The sequence below is a fragment of the Amblyomma mixtum genome, chromosome 8 (assembly GCF_055824585.1).
Source record: "Amblyomma mixtum isolate Tamu chromosome 8, ASM5582458v1, whole genome shotgun sequence".
Lineage (NCBI taxonomy): Eukaryota > Metazoa > Arthropoda > Arachnida > Ixodida > Ixodidae > Amblyomma > Amblyomma mixtum.
This window is the reverse complement of record NC_143019.1, coordinates 29,177,482-29,196,872: the sequence shown is the minus strand read 5'-3', so window position 1 is coordinate 29,196,872 and position 19,391 is coordinate 29,177,482. Positions and strand designations below refer to the sequence as shown.

At 46.6% G+C, this 19,391-nt stretch overlaps 1 protein-coding gene across 3 annotated transcripts in view; it reads right to left on the bottom strand.

Annotated features, from left to right (window-relative positions):
- Positions 1-19,391, bottom strand: part of LOC149331842 (uncharacterized) — a 59,419-nt gene that overhangs the window by 22,053 nt on the left and 17,975 nt on the right. For all 3 annotated transcript variants that reach the window (XM_089556899.1, XM_089556900.1, XM_089556901.1), the window contains exons 6-10: positions 16,906-18,145; positions 15,279-15,866; positions 12,387-12,557; positions 6,923-7,276; positions 924-1,274 (exon numbers count right to left, since the gene is read on the bottom strand). In XM_089556899.1, coding sequence (XP_089413025.1) covers positions 924-1,274; positions 6,923-7,276; positions 12,387-12,557; positions 15,279-15,866; positions 16,906-18,145 — 2,704 coding nt within the window. The remainder of the gene's footprint in view (positions 1-923; positions 1,275-6,922; positions 7,277-12,386; positions 12,558-15,278; positions 15,867-16,905; positions 18,146-19,391) is intronic.

Here is a 19,391-nt window from a genome sequence, read left to right as displayed (position 1 = left end):
GTGCTTGCCATGAAAACACCGCAGTCACTGAGATACTGTCACGTTTAAAAGATGGCTCGAAGCAGTAGTAGCAGTAGTAGTCTTATACCTCAACCGCTACTACTACTGCTATTACAATACTACTACTACTACTACTACTACTACTGTAAGTCATATACCTCAACCACTACTACTACTGCGATTGCTATTACTATGACTACTACTACTGCTACTACTGAAAATTCTACTACTACTACTACTACTACTACTGCAATTGCTACTACTACTACAACTGCTGCTACTGAAACTTCTACGATCACTGCTACTGCTATTACTGAAACTTCTACGATTACTACTACTACTGCTACTACTACTGTAGTCATATACCTCAACCACTACTACTACTGCGACTGCTACTACTACTACTACTACCACTGCTGCTGCTGCTACTACTACTACTACTACTACTGCAATTGCTACTACTACTACAACTGCTGCTACTGAAACTTCTACGAATACTACTACTGCTGCTACTACTACTGTAGTCATATACCTCAACCACTACTACTACTACTAGTACTACTACTACTACTACTACTACTGCAATTGCTACTACTACTACAACTGCTGCTACTGAAACTTCTACGAATACTACTACTGCTGCTACTACTACTGTAGTCATATACCTCAACCACTACTACTACTACTAGTACTACAACTACTACTAGTACTACTACTACTACTACTACTACTGCAATTGCTACTACTACTACAACTGCTGCTACTGAAACTTCTACGAATACTACTACTGCTGCTACTACTACTGTAGTCATATACCTCAACCACTACTACTACTACTACTACTACTACTACTACTACTACTACTACTGCTACTGCTACTACTAGTACAACCACCCCACCCACCTCGCATTCCCTCCACTCACCTCTTCCCTCCTTTTCCTGAGTTCCTCGAGGGCGGCCAGGGTGGATGCAATGCCCTGCTCCACCTGCACCAGCTCGTGGCGGACGGCGTCCTCCTGCCGACACCGTGTCATCAGGTCGTCCACAAGACCCTTGAACGCCAAAGGCACCGCCGGTGGTGTGGCACCCAACACCGGAGGTGTCGCACCGAACGCTGGCGGCGTGGCGCCCACCACTGGTGGTGGCGACGGCTGTTCCGTCTTGAGAACGATCGTGGGCGGCGATGGCTGCTCAGTCTTGAGCATGATCGTGGGCGGCGATGGACTAATCTTTGAGGGTGGAGGTTGTGCCACTGACGAGGTCTCTGTGTGAGCCTGCAAAAGCAACGAATGTGCTGCTGCTCCACGACTAGGCAACACAGATGCATGACTAAGTGTGGGCTCTAGTGCAATAGGGACAACGGAGAGAAGAGGGCACACACAGAGCAACGCCTGTACTGTGCACACTGTCTTCATCCGTCTAGAGCCCCCCTTTTGCACTACAGGCTAGAGGCGCAACTCATAGCAATCTATACCTTTCCAGCCTCTAGGAACACTAAGAGCTACTACAAAGAGCTGAGCAACCCTGCATGCTTTGGATCCCATTTTTTCCTGCCTAGGATATATGCAGTTGCATAGACCTCGAAAAATGCTCAAGTTCAATTACAATCATTTCTTGCACTGCATCGTATTTTATGTTAATTCTGCTTTTCTATTCTTCGTCTGGGTAACAATTGTATTGATTTGTCTACCCCACTCCTCTAATAGCCCCACATAGGGGCTGCAGTATGTATAAATAAATACCTTAAATTCTGAACTGCAGTTTCCTCCCCATGCATGATTCGCATGGAGCAATTCTCGTTGCAAAAGCCGATTGTTTTCACTAGACTGTCCACAGCCAGTACATTGCCTGCAGGAGATAGTGTACGTCGAGACGGCGAAATAGAAAGCTCGCGAATACGTCACCCGTCACCACTGCACTGCACGCTTTAAATGGTTTTCTGGCTTGTAAAAGCATTCTTTTCGGGGAAAAAAAAAAGACGTATTTGCTGAGTTTCAGTCCCTGAGGTTTGCCGCACAAGCCTGTGTCAATGGTGGCTGCCGGCTGTGCATCTACCAGCTACCCGAACTCAGCTCTTTCAGGCACCGACAGGCATGTCGCTAGTCATTTCTTTTGTTGCGACAGCAACACTGCGACAGCCAAAGCGAGACAGGTGGCCGCCGTAGCTACGCTGACCTTGTTTCGATTGGTCGAAATGGTGGTGATGTCACAGTGCGCGAATTTCAAATGGGGCCAATTGTACTTTGGCTAGAAACCAAGCAACCAATTAAAGGGATCGTATAGTGATGCTCCAAGTAAGTGGGACTGAGTTTAGTTAATTGCTAAATTAACCAATTAGTCTAATTAACCTTTCTAGTCCAAACCAGATAAATAAATAAAACCGAGTAAGAAATTGGTCGAGTTGGGAAATCGAACCAGGGTCTCCGGAGTGCGAGACGAGCACGCTAACCACTCCGCCATGCCAGCTCGATGGTTTGGAATGAACAAAGGCACTTCTAGTGAATATGGTGAGGTTCAGGTGTCCAGAGGTTCAGGTGTCCACCGAGATATGCAAGACATACATTTCCTTTCCTCAAAAACCAATTTACCGAATAGCAAGGCCTACAGCCGAACGGGCGATGGTGGACTCCCTGGTGGCGTTGCAAGACGTTGTCGTGTTCCCCTCAGTGAAGGTCGCGGTGCCGTGTTTTGTTTGCTGCATCCGGTCGCTTTATGGGAATGCCCATTAAGTCCTTTTTCTTAGGCCCTCCGTACAACCACACAGAAAGGGGTCAGTGAACCCAGCGGGAGAAGGGAGGCGCCGAATGGCGGGGGATTACAGGAGACGTCAAACTCCCCTCATGGACGGAGTCGTTAGGTGGCATCCTGTGTGCACGTGTGTACTGCGAGGCAAACCCGCGTCTCAGTACGTGGCTTTGTGCCATGTCTCCAGCGGCGTGCTTTGACCTATTGTCACGCTAGCTGCAGGCATGAGGAGCGACGATGGGAAAGAGATGGATTGAAGTGGCTTTCCTCGAACTTGGGGCAACCGGACGTTGGGAAAGCGAGTGTTCGCGAAGCTCGCAGCGGGAAAGCATAATTATCCGAAATCGTGATGGTGGAAAGTGTGCATATGTGTACAGTGTCGCGATGAGTTACCTTCTTTCCCCAATCATTCATTGGTTGTGTTATTCTTTCCCCAATAAGTTATTGGGTGGATGTTTGTGTAGTACCTGATTGGTTATTCTCCCACCGAGGGCGGGGGCATTGGTTTTAAAACCAGCTGCTTCGGCAGGACCGAGGGCTGGTTTCGTCACGTAGAAGTACGAGCCAGTCAAGTGTAAATATGTTTTCTCCTTGCTTGTATCTTCCTTTGTGCTTTTAATTGTTATAAAAAGTTAACCTCTCCTAAAGTGTCCTCTTGCAATGTGATTGAGCAAAACGAATCTGCAAGACGTCAAGAATCCTACAACAATCATCTTTAACCCGATTTCCCTCTACGAGATCAAGAGGGAATCCAACTGGCGCAGTCGACAGGATTTGCTACGTCTTCCTGCTCGAGGTATCTGACGGAGGGGCAGAGGAACAAGTCGGTGGACAAGCTGCAGAGCGGTACGTCCTAAAGGAGGAATGTCAGCGTCAGAGCGACGCTGAAAGCTTCGGAGACTTCTGGTCATTGTCAACGGGACGTAGGAGGCTCAAGTCGGCGAGAAGCTGAAGGAGCCAGGCGACCGACGTGTCGTGGAGGTGCCTAGTCCGTGAGCTGCGGAAGGAACCAGGCGTCCACGTTGAGGTTCAAGAGAAGAACCAGGAGACCAGCAAGTCAAACGAGGCAGGAGGTTCAAGTCAGCGAGCTGCTGTGAGAGCCGGGGCTCAACTCATCCGCATCAAGGAGCCCGCTGTCGACACTCAGGGCGACGTGACTACCGTGGCAGAGGAAAGCAACCTGCGAGGTAGGAGACCTTTCTGCTTCCTCCGAATTCACCATGTCGGTGTAGTGTTTTCGTGCTATAGATGATAGCACGGAAAAGGGAGATGGCTGCCATGCGGTACGATCGGGAGGGCATGATGCGATGTTTGGAGACTGAGCAGAAGGCAGAACAGCTGCTTGAAATTGGCAAGTTGAAACTCGAAATTGAACGAGAAAAGATAAAACTTGCACAGATGCAATCTAAATTCAACCAGGGAACGAAATCTGATAGAGGGATGTTATTTGCAGCAGTTCAATGTTTTGACTGCATGGAATTTGGGCATCTAATGATTGACTGTCCGAAATCGAAGCGAGAACAGCATGTTCCCGTATTGAGAATGACCTGTGGGCCAATGGCTATAGGTGTGAGAGCTGCAGCATTTAGGCAGCAGGGCCCAACCATGGGTGCCGGGCCAGCAGAGATGGCTGAGGGCATAGGGGCATTAGTCACGCCTTTGAAGCGCCGCTTGTCGGAGCAAGCTGAAATAGAGGAGACCCAGGAGGCACATGAGTGTTTTGTTTGTGAACAGGAGTTCAGCATTGAGCCAGAACAGGTTGGCGCAAACTCTGGGGCAGCTGTAAGGATCGGCGAAGAGGTAGAGCCGGCGCGAATAGCGGGAACACTCTTTGCAGGCGAAGGTAAGCTGGCTGCCAAAGATGAATCGGTTAGCCAGCCGGAGCTGACACTGTGCGCAGTGACAGCAGATGTAGCTGATGGTGTAGCGAAGTTGGTAACACTTGAGACGCACTCGCTGTTAGAGCAGACAGAAAGAGAGCGGCTACATGATGAAAATGAGAGTGCTGATTTTGAAGAACATTTCAAAATTCGAGACAAACCTGAGACGCCGGTAGAGCTTGAGGCTAATTCGGTAGCTGCAAAAGTTTTTGCAGCAGATTGTGAGCTAACAACGAGCGATGAGGCTTCATTTGATGCCGAGGAAGGAAGGAATGCCCGTTTGGTCACTGCAATGGTTTTCGAAGCTGATAAGGAACTGCACGATTGGGATAATGCATCTGTCCCTGTGGGTATCAGCGTGGAGGAGACACAGTATGTTTCATTGCCAGAAGTGCGGCAGCAAGCTGGTGAAGGCAGTTGTCAGAAAAGAAGGCGTGACGGCACGATTTTCTTTGAAGCGAACGTCGCTGGGCAGCTGTACGAAGAGCTAACGCTACTTGAATCTCGTTGCAAAACTGCATGCGAAGTAGCCGATGAGAGGCCTGAGCGAACTGTAAAATTGAAAGAAGTGGAGAATGCAGACGCGAGGGCAGCAGCAATCTTCGTAGCCCGCGGGGAGCAGGTGAGCTCTATTGCTCCGACGGTGGCGGCAGCCTTTGGAACCGGCGTTGTCCCGGATAATTCGGAATTTTGGACCAGTCTTCTGGACAAAGTCCAAAAGAAACAAGTTTTGTTTCGAGATGTAGGCGGCTAGAAGTAATTTCTGCCAGTTTGGGGCAACGATCTGACATGGTGAATTCTGGAATGTGCAGATTGGTCTCCAGCCTTGTGTGTGCGGGTTGAAATATCCGCTGTGTGCGCGCATGTGTGCGTGCTGGTGTACTGACCGGACAGCCGGCGCATGTGTGCGTGTTGGTGGACTGACCGGACAGCCGACGTACGTGTGTGTGCGTGCGTATGTACTTTTGTTGTTGGACACCGTGGCTGAACTTTAATGTCCCACTGACAACAAGTGTCTGTGTGACATTCTTGGTTGGGAGGAGTGAAGGTCGCGGTGCCGTGTTTTGTTTGCTGCATCCGGTCGCTTTATGGGAATGCCCATTAAGTCCTTTTTCTTAGGCCCTCCGTACAACCACACAGAAAGGGGTCAGTGAACCCAGCGGGAGAAGGGAGGTGCCGAATGGCGGGGAATTACAGGAGACGTCAAACTCCCCTCATGGACGGAGTCGTTAGGTGGCATCCTGTGTGCACGTGTGTATGGCGAGGCAAACCCGCGTCTCAGTGCGTGGCTTTGTGCCATGTCTCCAGCGGCGTGCTTTGACCTATTGTCACGCTAGCTGCAGGCATGAGGAGCGACGATGGGAAAGAGATGGATTGAAGTGGCTTTCCTCGAACTTGGGGCAACCGGACGTTGGGAAAGCGAGTGTTCGCGAAGCTCGCAGCGGGAAAGCATAATTATCCGAAATCGTGATGGTGGAAAGTGTGCATATGTGTACAGTGTCGCAATGAGTTACCTTCTTTCCCCAATCATTCATTGGTTGTGTTATTCTTTCCCCAATAAGTTATTGGGTGGATGTTTGTGTAGTACCTGATTGGTTATTCTCCCACCGAGGGCGGGGGCATTGGTTTTAAAACCAGCTGCTTCGGCAGGACCGAGGGCTGGTTTCGTCACGTAGAAGTACGAGCCAGTCAAGTGTAAATATGTTTTCTCCTTGCTTGTATCTTCCTTTGTGCTTTTAATTGTTATAAAAAGTTAACCTCTCCTAAAGTGTCCTCTTGCAATGTGATTGAGCAAAACGAATCTGCAAGATGTCAAGAATCCTACAACAATCATCATTAACTAAATTTCCCTCTACGAGATCAAGGGGGAATCCAACTCCCTCTTAGAGGCGAAGCTTAAAATCTTAACCACACATCAGTGACACAAGCAGCAACACCGCGCTTAAGGCTTTCACCTCACCACACTTTAGGTCAACAAAGTGCCCCTCTGAATTTTTTTTGGTATTGTTCAGAGCCAGTCTAGTTTTTGTTTAATTTCAGAATCAAAGACCGTGCACTATTATGAAAAAAAGAACATTTGCCCATCTATCTTTTTCTGAAAATGGCATTTTTTTTCATACCGAACGGATATTTGGCAGTCCTCGAGCACAGCGATGGCTGCATTGCTGGTGGCAGGATTGGTAAGTACAGTAAAACCCTGACAATTCGAACTCCGTCCATTCAAAACCCCAGCTAATTATAGAAGAACTTCAGCGGTGCTGTTTTTTCTTTTCCATAAACTTTACCGGAAGAATTACCTGCGACTGAGGAGTGGCAGATGCCGCGGATGCCGCTGCCTGCACTGCACGAGGAAGCAGCTTGAAAACGCCGGGGGCAGCCGCCGCTGCAGAGGCACCGGCGAATGTTGCTGCGCTGGCAACAACAGAACCCGTGGGAGTGGCGCTCTTGGTCCTTGACGCGGGCCTCGGTGAATTCCCTGCTGCCCGCCCCGCTGACTCCTTCTCGGCGATGCCGCCCTCAGCATGCAGCGACGAAGACGACACTGACGTAGTCACGTCATCGCACGCGCTCTCCGAGGGCCTGCTTCTCAGGCGCGAAGGTCTCGCTTGCTGCGCTTCTGTCTGGTCGTCGTCTCGCGTCGTCGAGGATGCCTGCATGAGGAACGCCCAGAAATGAAGGCTTAATGCAGCAACAAAGGAAAGCTAGGCAGAGAACTAACAGTTATGAACAAGGCAGCAATGTGCGCAAACCATTCAGCAAAGCGTTAAGTAGCACTGAATATCCACGTGTCGCTAAATGTTTGTGCGACTACATTCCGAAGGTACTTATTAAGGGGGGACACTGGTCTTGAAAAGAAAATTTTATTAATTTAGTCATAGTTATGAAATTTTCAGGGCACATGTATTTTTGTGCGCTGATTCTAGATATGTCATTTAATTTCATGTAAAACAATTCCTTGAGCACTTATGCACTTTTTATGCTAGCATTTTGCGGAGAGTTTTGAAGAAAATTTGCTGCAGGAAACTCACTGAAATGTATGCCATAGGGTTCTCTTGACACCAAGGAATACAATAAGGGTAAAATTATCATCCTGGCTCTCATAGAACTTGAGTAATAGGGTACTGAAGCTGCCACTTCAGAAACGGGAATACACACTTTTCTTCTCATTTCTGAAGCGACAACTTCAAAACTCTATAACTCAAGTTCTATGATAGGCAGGAAGACAATTTCACCCTTATTGTATTCCTTGGTGTGAAGAGAACCCAATGGCATACATTTCAGCGAGTTTCCCGCAGCAAATTTTCTTCAAAACTCTCCGTAAAATACTAGCATAAAAAGTGCATAAGTGCTCAAGAAATTGTTTTTACATGAAATTAAATGACATATTTAGAATCAGCACACAAAAATACATACAGTAAACTCTCAGTTGTACGAACGCCGGTTTATCGAACATTTCAGAATAACGAACTTTTTAAAAATCCCCGGCAGTTTTCTTATAGATTCTATGCACAAATGTTTCACTTAAACGAATTCCGGAATAGTGAATATTTCAGTTTAACGAACACGCTCAGAGGACCCAGGCTTATTTTTCCGAACAGTTCAACGAAGTTTTGAGCCCTGCACTGCAGGCGCAACCGATGCCCGCCCTCATCAAACCGCCGCTCCTGCGGCAGTGTAACGTCGCTCGCGCTACAGCGCCCATGAGGCAAGCGGCGATCCGGAAAAAAAAAAACGGCAACGAGGCATGGCCTCCGAGATTAGTAGTCAAACGTGCAAGTGATCTCGGAGGCCACAAACAAAATAACATCGCTGGCGTTTACAGTGCCGCAAGAGCAACGCGGCAATGTGTCACACCACAAATCACGTGGTGTGCCTGTTCTTTTCCGATCGCCTACGCCTATCGTGAACGTCGCTTTTTCTTTCCGGTCTCGTCGCTTCCGAGTGTCCACACAAACGACCCACGTGGTGTGTGTTTTTCATCGGCTCCGTTCAGCCTTCAGTTTTAAGTAAAAACGGCAATTCGCGTGCCCACTTTCGAGATGAGTGCGACGAAACAGAAGTGGTTGCCTCTGTCGGACAAGTTGGAAATCCTTCAGCGCCTTGACAAGGGTCAAAGGCAAGTGGACGTTGCAAAGGAGTATGGAATCGCACCGTCGATGTTGTCAACTATAGTTAAACAAAAATCGAAGCTTGAAGGAGAAACTTCAATGAATCCCGCCAAGAAATGACTCTGCACGGGGTATTTCAAAGAAGTAGACGATGCCGTTGCGGTATGGCTTCGCGACCTACGCTCCCAAAACACCCCAGTGTCCGGCCCGATGATACAGGCCAAAGCGAAGGAATTTGCTTCGAAGCAAGCAGTGGATGGCTCACGCGATTTCGGGATAGGCATGGGATCGTGTGGAAAACGATCTGCGGCGAAAGCAAGAATGCCGACCAAGAGGCAGCGAGAACGTGGAGGGAAGAAAAACTATGCGATGTCATTAGCGGATATTCACCTGACGACGTGTACAACGCGGATGAGACTGGTATGTTTTATCAGACTCTACCAAACAAAACATTGGCATTCAAGGACGACAGCTGCAAAGGCGGAAAGCAATCAAAAGTAAGAGTTACTGTGCTCTTGTGCTGCAACACCAGTGGCACCCACAAGCTCAAGCCGCTAGTAATAGGGAAATATGCGAAACCGCGATGTTTTAAAGGTCTCCCTTCACTGCCATGTACCTATAAAAACAACCAAAAGGCGTGGATGACCAGGAATATATTCAGCGAATGGCTCCTGAGCCTGAACGAAGAAATGAGGAAGGCAAAGACAAAACATTCTTCTCATAGTAGACAATTGCTCAGCCCACCTTGTTGATGTTCATTTGAGCAATGTGCGTATCGAATACCTTCCGGCCAACTGCACGGCTGTGCTTCAACCGCTCGACCTGGGCATCATTCAAAATTTGAAGGTGGAGTACCGACGGCGGCTGGTTCAGCGGATTTTGATCAATCTGAGGATTGGCAGCAATGCTTCCATCAACATCAGGCAGGCGGCCGAGATGGTGACAGGCTCCTGGTGGTCAGTAACTCCGGCTACCATTAGAAACTGCTGGCAGAAATCTCGCCTTTCCCCCCTGAGCAATGAATGCGAGCCTGAGGAACAGCGCGACGAGATGATAGACTCCGCGATGTGGACAGAGATCTGTCATCAGCTGGAGGTCGATAGCAATAGTACTTCGTTTGAAGACTATGCACTGTGTGACAGTGAACTGATTACCTGTGCTGGACAGACTGATCTGGAGATTGTTTCCAGTGTTCGTCCAGAGGAAGACGAGTGCGATGAAGAGGAGGCAACTGCAGAGCCAGTTTCAAGCCCTGTAACTCTAGCTGAGGTTGTAGGGTGCATCGCAAAGTTCAGAGACTTCGTGTCTCAGCAGCAAGCTGTGCCAGAAGAAGTTTACAAAAACACTGACTCTTTCGACAGTTATGTAACTTCTTGTGCTTTAAATGTACAAGTACAGAAGAAGATAACTGATTTTTTTTCAAAGTGAAAAAGGCAGCGTTTTAACTGCTATGCACCTTGTATAAGTTGATACTATGTATAAATTCCATTTCACACTTCTGACACTATGGATGCCATGTCTTATGCTCCATGAATTGCACTTCAAACTTTTGACTCTGTATGCCATGTCTTATGTTAGTCTAGTGAATATTCAGTTTAGTGAACTTTCAGTTAAGTGAACTATTTCCTTCGGTCCCTTGAAGTTCACTCAAGTGAGAGTTCACTGTATTCCCTGAAGATTTCGTAACTGTGACTTCATTAATAAAATTTTTTTTTTTCAAGACCAGTGTCCCCCTTAAAGTCGATTTGTGTTTTTAACATGTAATTTTTAAAATGTCTCTGGTGACAAAGGGCATGACAAGCAATCAACAAACAAACAAAAAACAGATGAATAAATAAAGCTTTCCTTCATTGTTGTACAGCTGTGCTTAGGTGGATGTTATTCATATGCGAATAACATATTGCACAAAGGCATTTTCTTGAACCAGAGCAGTGTCTTCCCTGGTAACAGTCCTAGTAACAGTCCTAGCCTTGTAGCAGTAACTGGGGCAACCCCAAGATTAGAGCAGATTTCTTTACAGCTGTGCAAACCTCAGCCAGGAGCGCAGCTTTGCTCAGCAGCAATGCTGCTGCACTCGGATGTCGACCAGTGATGTCCCAAGCCGCAAGCGAGAATTCCCTCAATTAGATCCAATCTCCGGCCTTTTTCACCTCCAGCAGCTTGAAACATCCGGGCAATTTGGAAAAAGTGGCAGAATGTGGTTCTTACAATTCCCCTCAAAGTCCCTAAAAATTGCCCTTCTGCCAAATTTCAGTCTTTGAATTCCCTGAGAAAAAGGAAAATTTCTCGAATCAAATCTCACTGACGTCGGCTGCAATCATTCGTCTGTTCAATGAAACCCAAACTTGCATTGTGGGCTAATCACATAAATTACAAAGGACAAGCAGAAAACGTGGCCTGTGGGCAGGTACGAGGAAGGTGGCTGCATCCAACTTCGTGGTTAAGAGGGTCTTGAAAAACTTTTTCTTTATTTGTTAACATATCTTTCTGAAACTTAGCATCTGGGTGTATCATTGAATGCTGATTTCGAATATGCATTTAGATTTCAAATATCTCACCTGGAAGAAAATATATGGCAAAATAAAATATCCTAATTAGGTCATTTCTTACGGGCTTTTTTAGTAATTTATCAGTTAAAAAAACATTTTTAAAGAATAAGCAGACATTTGCAAAGGCCCAAAGCACATCCTAAAGCTAACAGAATATCTACAAACTAATTTTGTTGATCATAAATAAACAACAAAGTTGGAAAGAAAAAATGATGTGGCGGTAATTAGCCCACACTTCGCCTAATTGCTCATATATCATGTTTAAAGGAAAAAAGAAAGCTTTAGCATGTGCTTTGGGCCTTTGCAAATGTCTACTTATTCTTAAAAAATCATTCTTTAACTGATATATTACTATAAAGGCCCGTAAGAAATTGCCTAATTTGAATGTTATTTTGCGATAAACTTTCTTCCAGGTGAGATATTTGATATCTAAATGCATATTTGAAATCAGCATTCTATGATACACCTGCATGCTATGTTTCAACAAGTTATGTCAAAAAATAAAAAACAAGTTTTCAAGACCCTCATCCCCCCTTAAAGTTGTGCCGTTGGAAAAAGTGAAAAAGATGATTCCCAGCCAAATACAAATATAGTTCTGGTCCATTACAGCACGGCTTGCAGCACCACTTTCTCCTCAGTTGAGAAGAAAGTTCACTTCTGTTACATACACGCACAAATGAAAAATTGATTGCGTCAAAAACTGGCAACTCTTGCATGCTTCAAACATTAATACCGCTACTGGTTTATTGGTTTATGGAGGTTTAACGTCCCAAAGCGACTCAGGCTATGAGGGACGCCGTAGTGAAGGGCTCCGGAAGTTTCGACCACCTGGGGTTCTTTAACGTGAATTTCGATGGAAGCGAAATTCGACCGCTGCAGCTGGGATCGAACCCACATCTTTCACGCCAGCAGCCGAACGCCATAACCACTGAGCCACCGCGGCCAGCTCGAATTGCATTCCTCAAACATTGATACCGCCGTGAATGTCATAGCAACCCAGTTCAACACTGTATGTCCACTTTAGAGAGATTTTCAATGTACCTAGTGCACGTCCACTTTGTTAGCACCGAACACAGATGCTGCCGGTTCTCAAGGATACTCACCGATTGCTTGCGTTCTCTGTGTGCTTTTGCACCTAGGATGGGTGTTTTCGGTGATTCCTTCAGGCTTACTGGGCCCTCTTTTGCCGTTTTTCTCGTCCCGCTGGTCAACGCAGGTGGCTTCTCCGTCGTCGAAACGCTGCCCTGTGCTACTGGTTTCTTCGCTGCTTCCACCTGCATGTCAGCACAACCACCATTTTCAGAAAGTGCAGAGCTAGCGGAAGGCTCGAAAGGATGGAACCAACGAAACACAGTGTGTGCCATGGTAATATTCTGTTCTATTCTACTACAAACTCCGAGCTATTTTTGACCTACTACTATGAATTCTCTCCCACACAGTCCTCAGCAGTCCAGCATGTTAAGAGTAAGGCCACAGCTCACTGGCAACTCTCACAGGGAGTTATGGGGGGGAGGCTGTTATTACTCAATACATATTCAAGTTGGGGGGGGGGGGTACGGTTTTTATGTAGCGTACATTCGACCGCCGCGGCCGGGATCAAACCCATTTCATGGCAGGACAGAAAATCCACTTGTGCTATGACCACAGAGTGTCATGCATTCATTTCATTTCATTTTATTACCTTAAAGACCCACGAGGGGTATTACATAAGGGGTGGGTATATACATTTCGGTGAGCAAGTGTTAACATAACGAAACATGACTGGTAACATTATTGGCACAGTTGGATGAGCACATGATGCATGAGCATGAACATGAGCATTCATTGCTGCATGCAATCTGAAAGGCTAGTTTTAATTCTTTCCCGGGACCAAACATTTTAAAACTTAGGGCCATGTCAATTTCCATAAGTTTGACTTGGTGCTGATGAGAGGTTGAGGTTGTAATTGACTACAGGCAGGGTTTGCCTCGCCTTAAATCTGCCGTCAGTTGCTCCACCTTAGTGACACAGTCCTGCCCCTTAGCCAAGCACACACGCAGCAACAAGAATCAAACAGCCACTATCATCATTTCAAGTGCAGACCAGTTTCCTCAAGAAATTGTAGGAGAAGGCAGAAAAAGCCTCCTTTCTAACTACTAACCGGTTTCCACAGGCATAAACAATGTCATGTGTCATCTTCCCTGCTGAGAGCTGTATGCTACAGCATACAGAAGCAGAGGTTAGATTCTTTGAGCGTAAGGGAGATGTCGCCACCACTGCAATCAGTGAAACGGGCGTTTCTCGGCATCGACACAGATAAACACAGCACCTCAGACGCGAAGGTGGTGTGACAAAGACTTCCGGAACCGATGTCAAAAAAGACATGCCAATGAACTTCGGCTTCAGGTTCGATTACACATCCTATGCAATGCTTGCAGAAATTTCTGACCTATGGAGTGCCGTGACTACGTACACCCTGCAGCTAGTCCTAATAGGCGTGCAGATGACCCTGCTAATTTTCTTCATTAAAATTATTTCCTACTTGGTGAGAGGGGATCAACAGGAGGAGGCTGTCTACCATTTGTCGCATCCACCTTAGCTACACTGGTTCGCGGGAATACTTTCACGGGAATGTGTTCTGAACGACAAGACACCATTCCTCCTGGCAAACATTCAAGAGAGGTGACACAAACTAGAAAGCTCAGTCGTTTGCGGTTAGTTAGCATCACGTATTAGGAGGATTGCATTTGTTGAAAACAAATGCTTGCTCTTCTGATCACGCTGTAACACATGTGGCATAATACACAGTAAAGGTCAATAGAGTAAACATTTATAGCATCAAGTGGGTTAAAAAAGTACAAGGTCAGCTTTCCAGAGTAAAAACAAGAACTTAAATTAAACCAATCTTCTTAAAGGAGTTTGCTGCTAATTTTGGCAGCACGTTTTCTTTTCTACAATGATGCGGAAGACACTATTATGCATGAATCGCCATGTGGTGTTCGCCTACAACTATTAAAGCTGAATGATGGCTGTGACATCAAAGTTTGATTATATGCCACGCGAGGCATGAAAAAAACTGCGCTTTAATAGCTGCTTCATCATTTTAATTCACCACAGTGCTGAGGCCAGTCTTCCCCAAGAACCAAAATAACAATGAATGTAGAAGCAGCGATTATACTGCAGTTTTGTCATGCCCCACGTGACGTATAACCACACTTTGACACTACAGTCATCGTTCGGCTGTTCAAACCGAAACTGAAACAGAGCGACAAAGAAATTCAGTTATAAATTAGTTAGCGGGCAGAGCAGAATACCACGTGGTAATCCATGTGTAATGATGCGTTACGCATCGTTACAAAGAAGAAAATGCGCACCCAAAAATTGGGTGTCTATACCCTCTTAAAAACACTAATTTATGGCGCTCTGTGCAACTTAGTTCCCATAAAGCGACATTCATACATGGCTCATAATGGTCAAAAGTACTTCATCGGAACCACAATTCTCAGCTGCAAGCTAAACAGAAATTTCAGTTCTTAATGCTAAGTGAAGGAAATAATTTCTGAGTGCAATGCGACATGTCAAAAAAAAAAAAAATGTTTTCACCAGCTGCTAGATGACTCGAATACTTAACTCCACCAGCACTGGTGAGGTAATCGAACTAAGCTACTGCCATAAGTTGTCGACAAGGACAATACAGTACACAACATTACTGTGTCATTCAATGCCCAGCTGACTGTTTTAGAGCTTTGTAAGTTGAGTATGCAATCGTGGCATTTCATGACCTCAACTCGAACAACATCACAAAAGAATGGAAAACAATGCTGTTACAGAACACGGGGCTTCGAGCCGAGCACTGATGACTTTAAGGTGCATTCACTGACACAAACTTATGGAATGTGACTTAGGTGAAGAAATTGGTGGAATCGAAATGCACATTTAGTTAGCGTTTGTTCTGATGTGAAAATCACCAATATAACAACGGTCTTATTGGTAACAACAGAACCCGTGCAGCATACCTGTCTGCCTGATGGTTTTGATGTCAACGTTGTCGTGCTTGGTTTAGTATCTTCCTCCTCGTCTGTTGATGATTCCGAATCTTCATCGTCCGAGTCTATTAAGTTCACTGACACGATAGGCTTTTTGGGTGTCGGAAGCACCACGCACTCCTCGTCGTCTGAGGACGACGAAGACGATGAGGAATCGTTCTGTGCTGTGCTCGTAGCTGCGGCAGCTTTCGTGGCCACGTTTGGACTCTTTCTTTTCAAGCCTAAATCTTTCGTGGGCTCCGGAATCTTCGCTACCTTCGCACCTAAGTCGGACGATAAATTGGAACTTGCTTTGGAGGAGCTTGAGCTTGATGTTGCTGGCACTGCTGTGGTGGATGACGGTGCGTCAGCTGAGGTTGAGAGCGACGGCTGCTGTTCCGTATCTGTGTTCAGTGCCTGCATCAGGCTCTTGAGCATCTCTTCGGGAAGCTCGCACGACTCAACCTGCCTGAGGAGCACGTCGAAGTCGATGCTGGGGACGCTGCCCAGCATGTCGTCATCTTGCTCCTGGCGGGCTTGTGTTGAGCACAGCCTCAGAGTGTTCCGCGCAGAGATGGACTGCAATTTGACAAAAAACTTTGTTCTTTTTTGAGAGACAAACTCGGCAGCAGGGTGAAACACAAGACATCCTGGGACGGACACGTGTTGAAAGCTGACAAACATTTATGCTATGCTGTACAATGTCAGAACAAAGTATAATAGCCGTTATGCTGTGCTATCAGTGCGACGAAATCGATGTCAGAAATTAAAGCGACATTACAGATATTGCACAGCAAAATAGGTATCCTACACCTTCTCCTACCCCCTTTACTGTGTGGACGCCTACGCCAACATCGCAGGTGCGAGGATCTCTCCCAATAACAGCTATCGCTGTAAAACACAGAGACGTGGAACTGGGTTTCTGTCTAGTACAGCATCAATGTGTTCCACATGGTGACGACCTGTGTGGTTCATATAGACTGTACAGATGAGGTTAGTTGACAAATACCTTCTGGACTCTCTGCTCTGTTTACTGCTCTTTTAGGCTTCTTCAGCCAAGGCAAAGGAAGAAGTCAGTATGTTTAATATTCCATCATCAATTTAATTCTCCTAGCCTTCTCCTGTCTGCAGACATGCTTGCTACATAAGCATGCTGGCTGTTCAAATACAGTAGAACCTCTTTAGCTCAAAATAATTTAATTCAAACAGCCAGTTTATTCGGACCAATGCTCTGGCATTGTCAATATCAGTAACTAGAAAGAGAGTATAAATATTCGTTTCAGCAGTGTGCAGTTACAACTAACAGATGTCTTTTATTTTTTACTACATTTGGTGCTGACAGGACTAAACCGGCAGTTCAAAAAAACTTGCAGTTCGAATTGATGAGAGTCCACTTTATTGCGTTTTATTGTTCTGAGGAAGAATTTAAATGAGCCGTCATCAAGACAGAAGGTAAATTTGACAAAAAATAGGTAAAAACACAAACATGCTATCACTGGGAGCTGCAGCAGTGACCATCGCACGTCATGTGTGGTGCTTTTCAAATTTAGGCGGCTAGCATTAGCTAGATCTGTGGTGAGCTGAATGCAAAGCAAAAAGGCGCAAAAGCCAACCACACCCTCTGGTACTTGCGCATCTCCAGCATCCACTTGTTGAGCTGCGTCTGCACCTGCGGCGATGACGGAAAGTTGATTAGCTTCTCGAGGACGTCCCTGCGATACACATCCTTGGACGTCATCAGCCCAAGCTTGGGGCTCTTCAATAGTGGACCTTTCTTCGCATGGACCTCCCTCTCTGGACTGCACGGCAGCGGAGCTGCTGCCGTGGCACCAGCTCTACCTTTCTTAGCAACTTCCGCCGAAGCATTGCCTTCCAGCCTCGATTTTCGCTTGGGCTGCGGCTTGTTTCCCGGTTCATCCCTTTCATCGTCTTCGGACGAGAGAAATATCAGGTGGCTTCGACTTGACGATGAAGCCTGTGCAGCTGTAGAAGCAGCTTCTTCCTCTGCGCTCTCCGCCTCGCTGGCAGCCTCCTTCTTCACCTGAGCCCTAGCCTTGACCGCGGCCAGTGAAGGAGACGCACTGCTCCTAGCAGGCCTAGTGTTGTCCGCAACCTTGGTGGAGTTTGGGACTGAAGCCTTTGCAGCCGTCGGTGCCTTCGCGGGCCCCGGAGCCTTTGGCCACTCTCCAGAAGTCTTCGCTGGTGCTGCCACTTTCAACGAAGGACCGCTCGAAGGTTTCGGTCCATCTGGCACTTTGCTCTTCGCTGGCGGACCAGGTCCGGCGGTTGACTTGCCCGTGGTGGCAGGGGCTTTAGTGGCAGTGGGAGTGGTGAGGAGCGGTTTTTTGACAACGCCTTTCGTGGCAGTTGTGCCTGTTCCCTTAGCGCTAGCTTCACCTTTCCGAGCGGTAGGCAACTCTTTTGCAGGGGCCGCCGATTTCAGCGAGGACTTCAGTGGCAACAACGTCTTCCCACTGCCGCTCTGTTCGCTAACACCAGATGCCGTTGCCGCACTCGGCTTGAGACAAGATTTGGAGGGCGTAGTGGGCCGGCTTCCATTCAAACTTGTGCCGCCCGGTTTCGAAGAACTGCCGGACTGTCCGCCCCGAGCTGCTGCTGCTGCCTTTTCGCTGCTTTCCTTGCTGGGTCTCGCCGCTGTAGTAGCACCCGACTGCGCTGCATTATCGGAAGGGTGGTGCGGCAAGCTTCTTCCGTCACTAGGGTTGTGCCAGCCAGCGTCTGCGATGTCCTCGTAGAAGTTGAAGTTGTACTGGCCGTTTCCTTCCCAGTTGCCGTTGTAGCCATAGCCGTCATTCTCCCACGGGGAGGGACCTTCGTCGGGTGGACGGCGGCCATACCTGCAGACAAAGATGATAATGACTTTGCTCGCCTTTGCTTAATTCATAAAATAATGAATCATAACCCCAGACTGCACCGTGATCTTATACTTCCTCCATCATATGTTTCATCACGAGTTGATCATGCGCATAAAATCGGCATTCCTTTCTTTAAAACAAAATGTGCAGCTTCCTTCCACGAACAGCAAAGGACCACCTTCCCGGAAGTACAGTCTCCATCATCAACCATCAGCGTTTTTGTTCCGCCTTAGCTACCAGTGTACAATTAGAAATGAAACACCCTGTACTCAACCACTGTATACAACCTGTCCCCTCTTCAATGCCCTCGGGCCTTGACGGTAGAATAAATGAAAAATGAAATGAAATGCCACAGGGGCAGTAAGGAAGAAGGACGCCAAGGACAAGCTTAACGGTCACCAAAGGCCTCTAAGTCGTTACATGGACGAATTAGTCTAATACTTACAATGAAAATGGGTGAGGTGTATCGGCCTACTGAAAGTTTAGTGCAATTTCTACAATTTTTCAACATGCGAGATAGTACGATGCAATTAAACTGAAATGTTGTAAAAAAAAAACAGGAATGCAGCAATAAATAAAAGAAGGACGATGTTAAGTGCAATGAACCATTACACATGCGCTGTTGTAGAATGCTTTGAGGCTCATATATTCCTCCATCGAAAAACCCTTGCAAGCAGTCTCTTTACTATAAAGCAAGAGACTTCCTTTAAACAGAAGCTTTCATTATGAAACAATATTTTTGGGGAACATGAGAACGCGATTCAAAGACAATGAATGTTAAAACTTTATTTACTTCCTACGCCAACAATCGCAATCCTCTTATTACACTTCTCGTTTCGTGAGAAAGCAAGCAGACATTGAAAAAAAAAAAAAAAAACACCAATCCTGAGGGCTTATGGGGCAAAAGATGAGCACTGTAAAACGTTGCGAACCTCAGGGCTCTGCTCTGTCTGCGATTGATTTTATCAGCGATCCCAGTAGCAGTGAGTCTGAAGATACCGCCTTTTTGTCGGGATTCAGTTCTGACATTAGCGACAATGGAAAACAGCCTGGGACACAGGCAGCAGTGCTTTAGTCCCCAACCATAAGGTTTCCAGTTACTGTTTTGTAGCAAGAATACTACACATGATAGAAGTTAGATTTCTTTTTCTGAGATAGCAGGCAACAGAATGTCAAACAATCTGCATATTTCAGAAAATTCATAACATTTTTGCCTATTTCGATACAA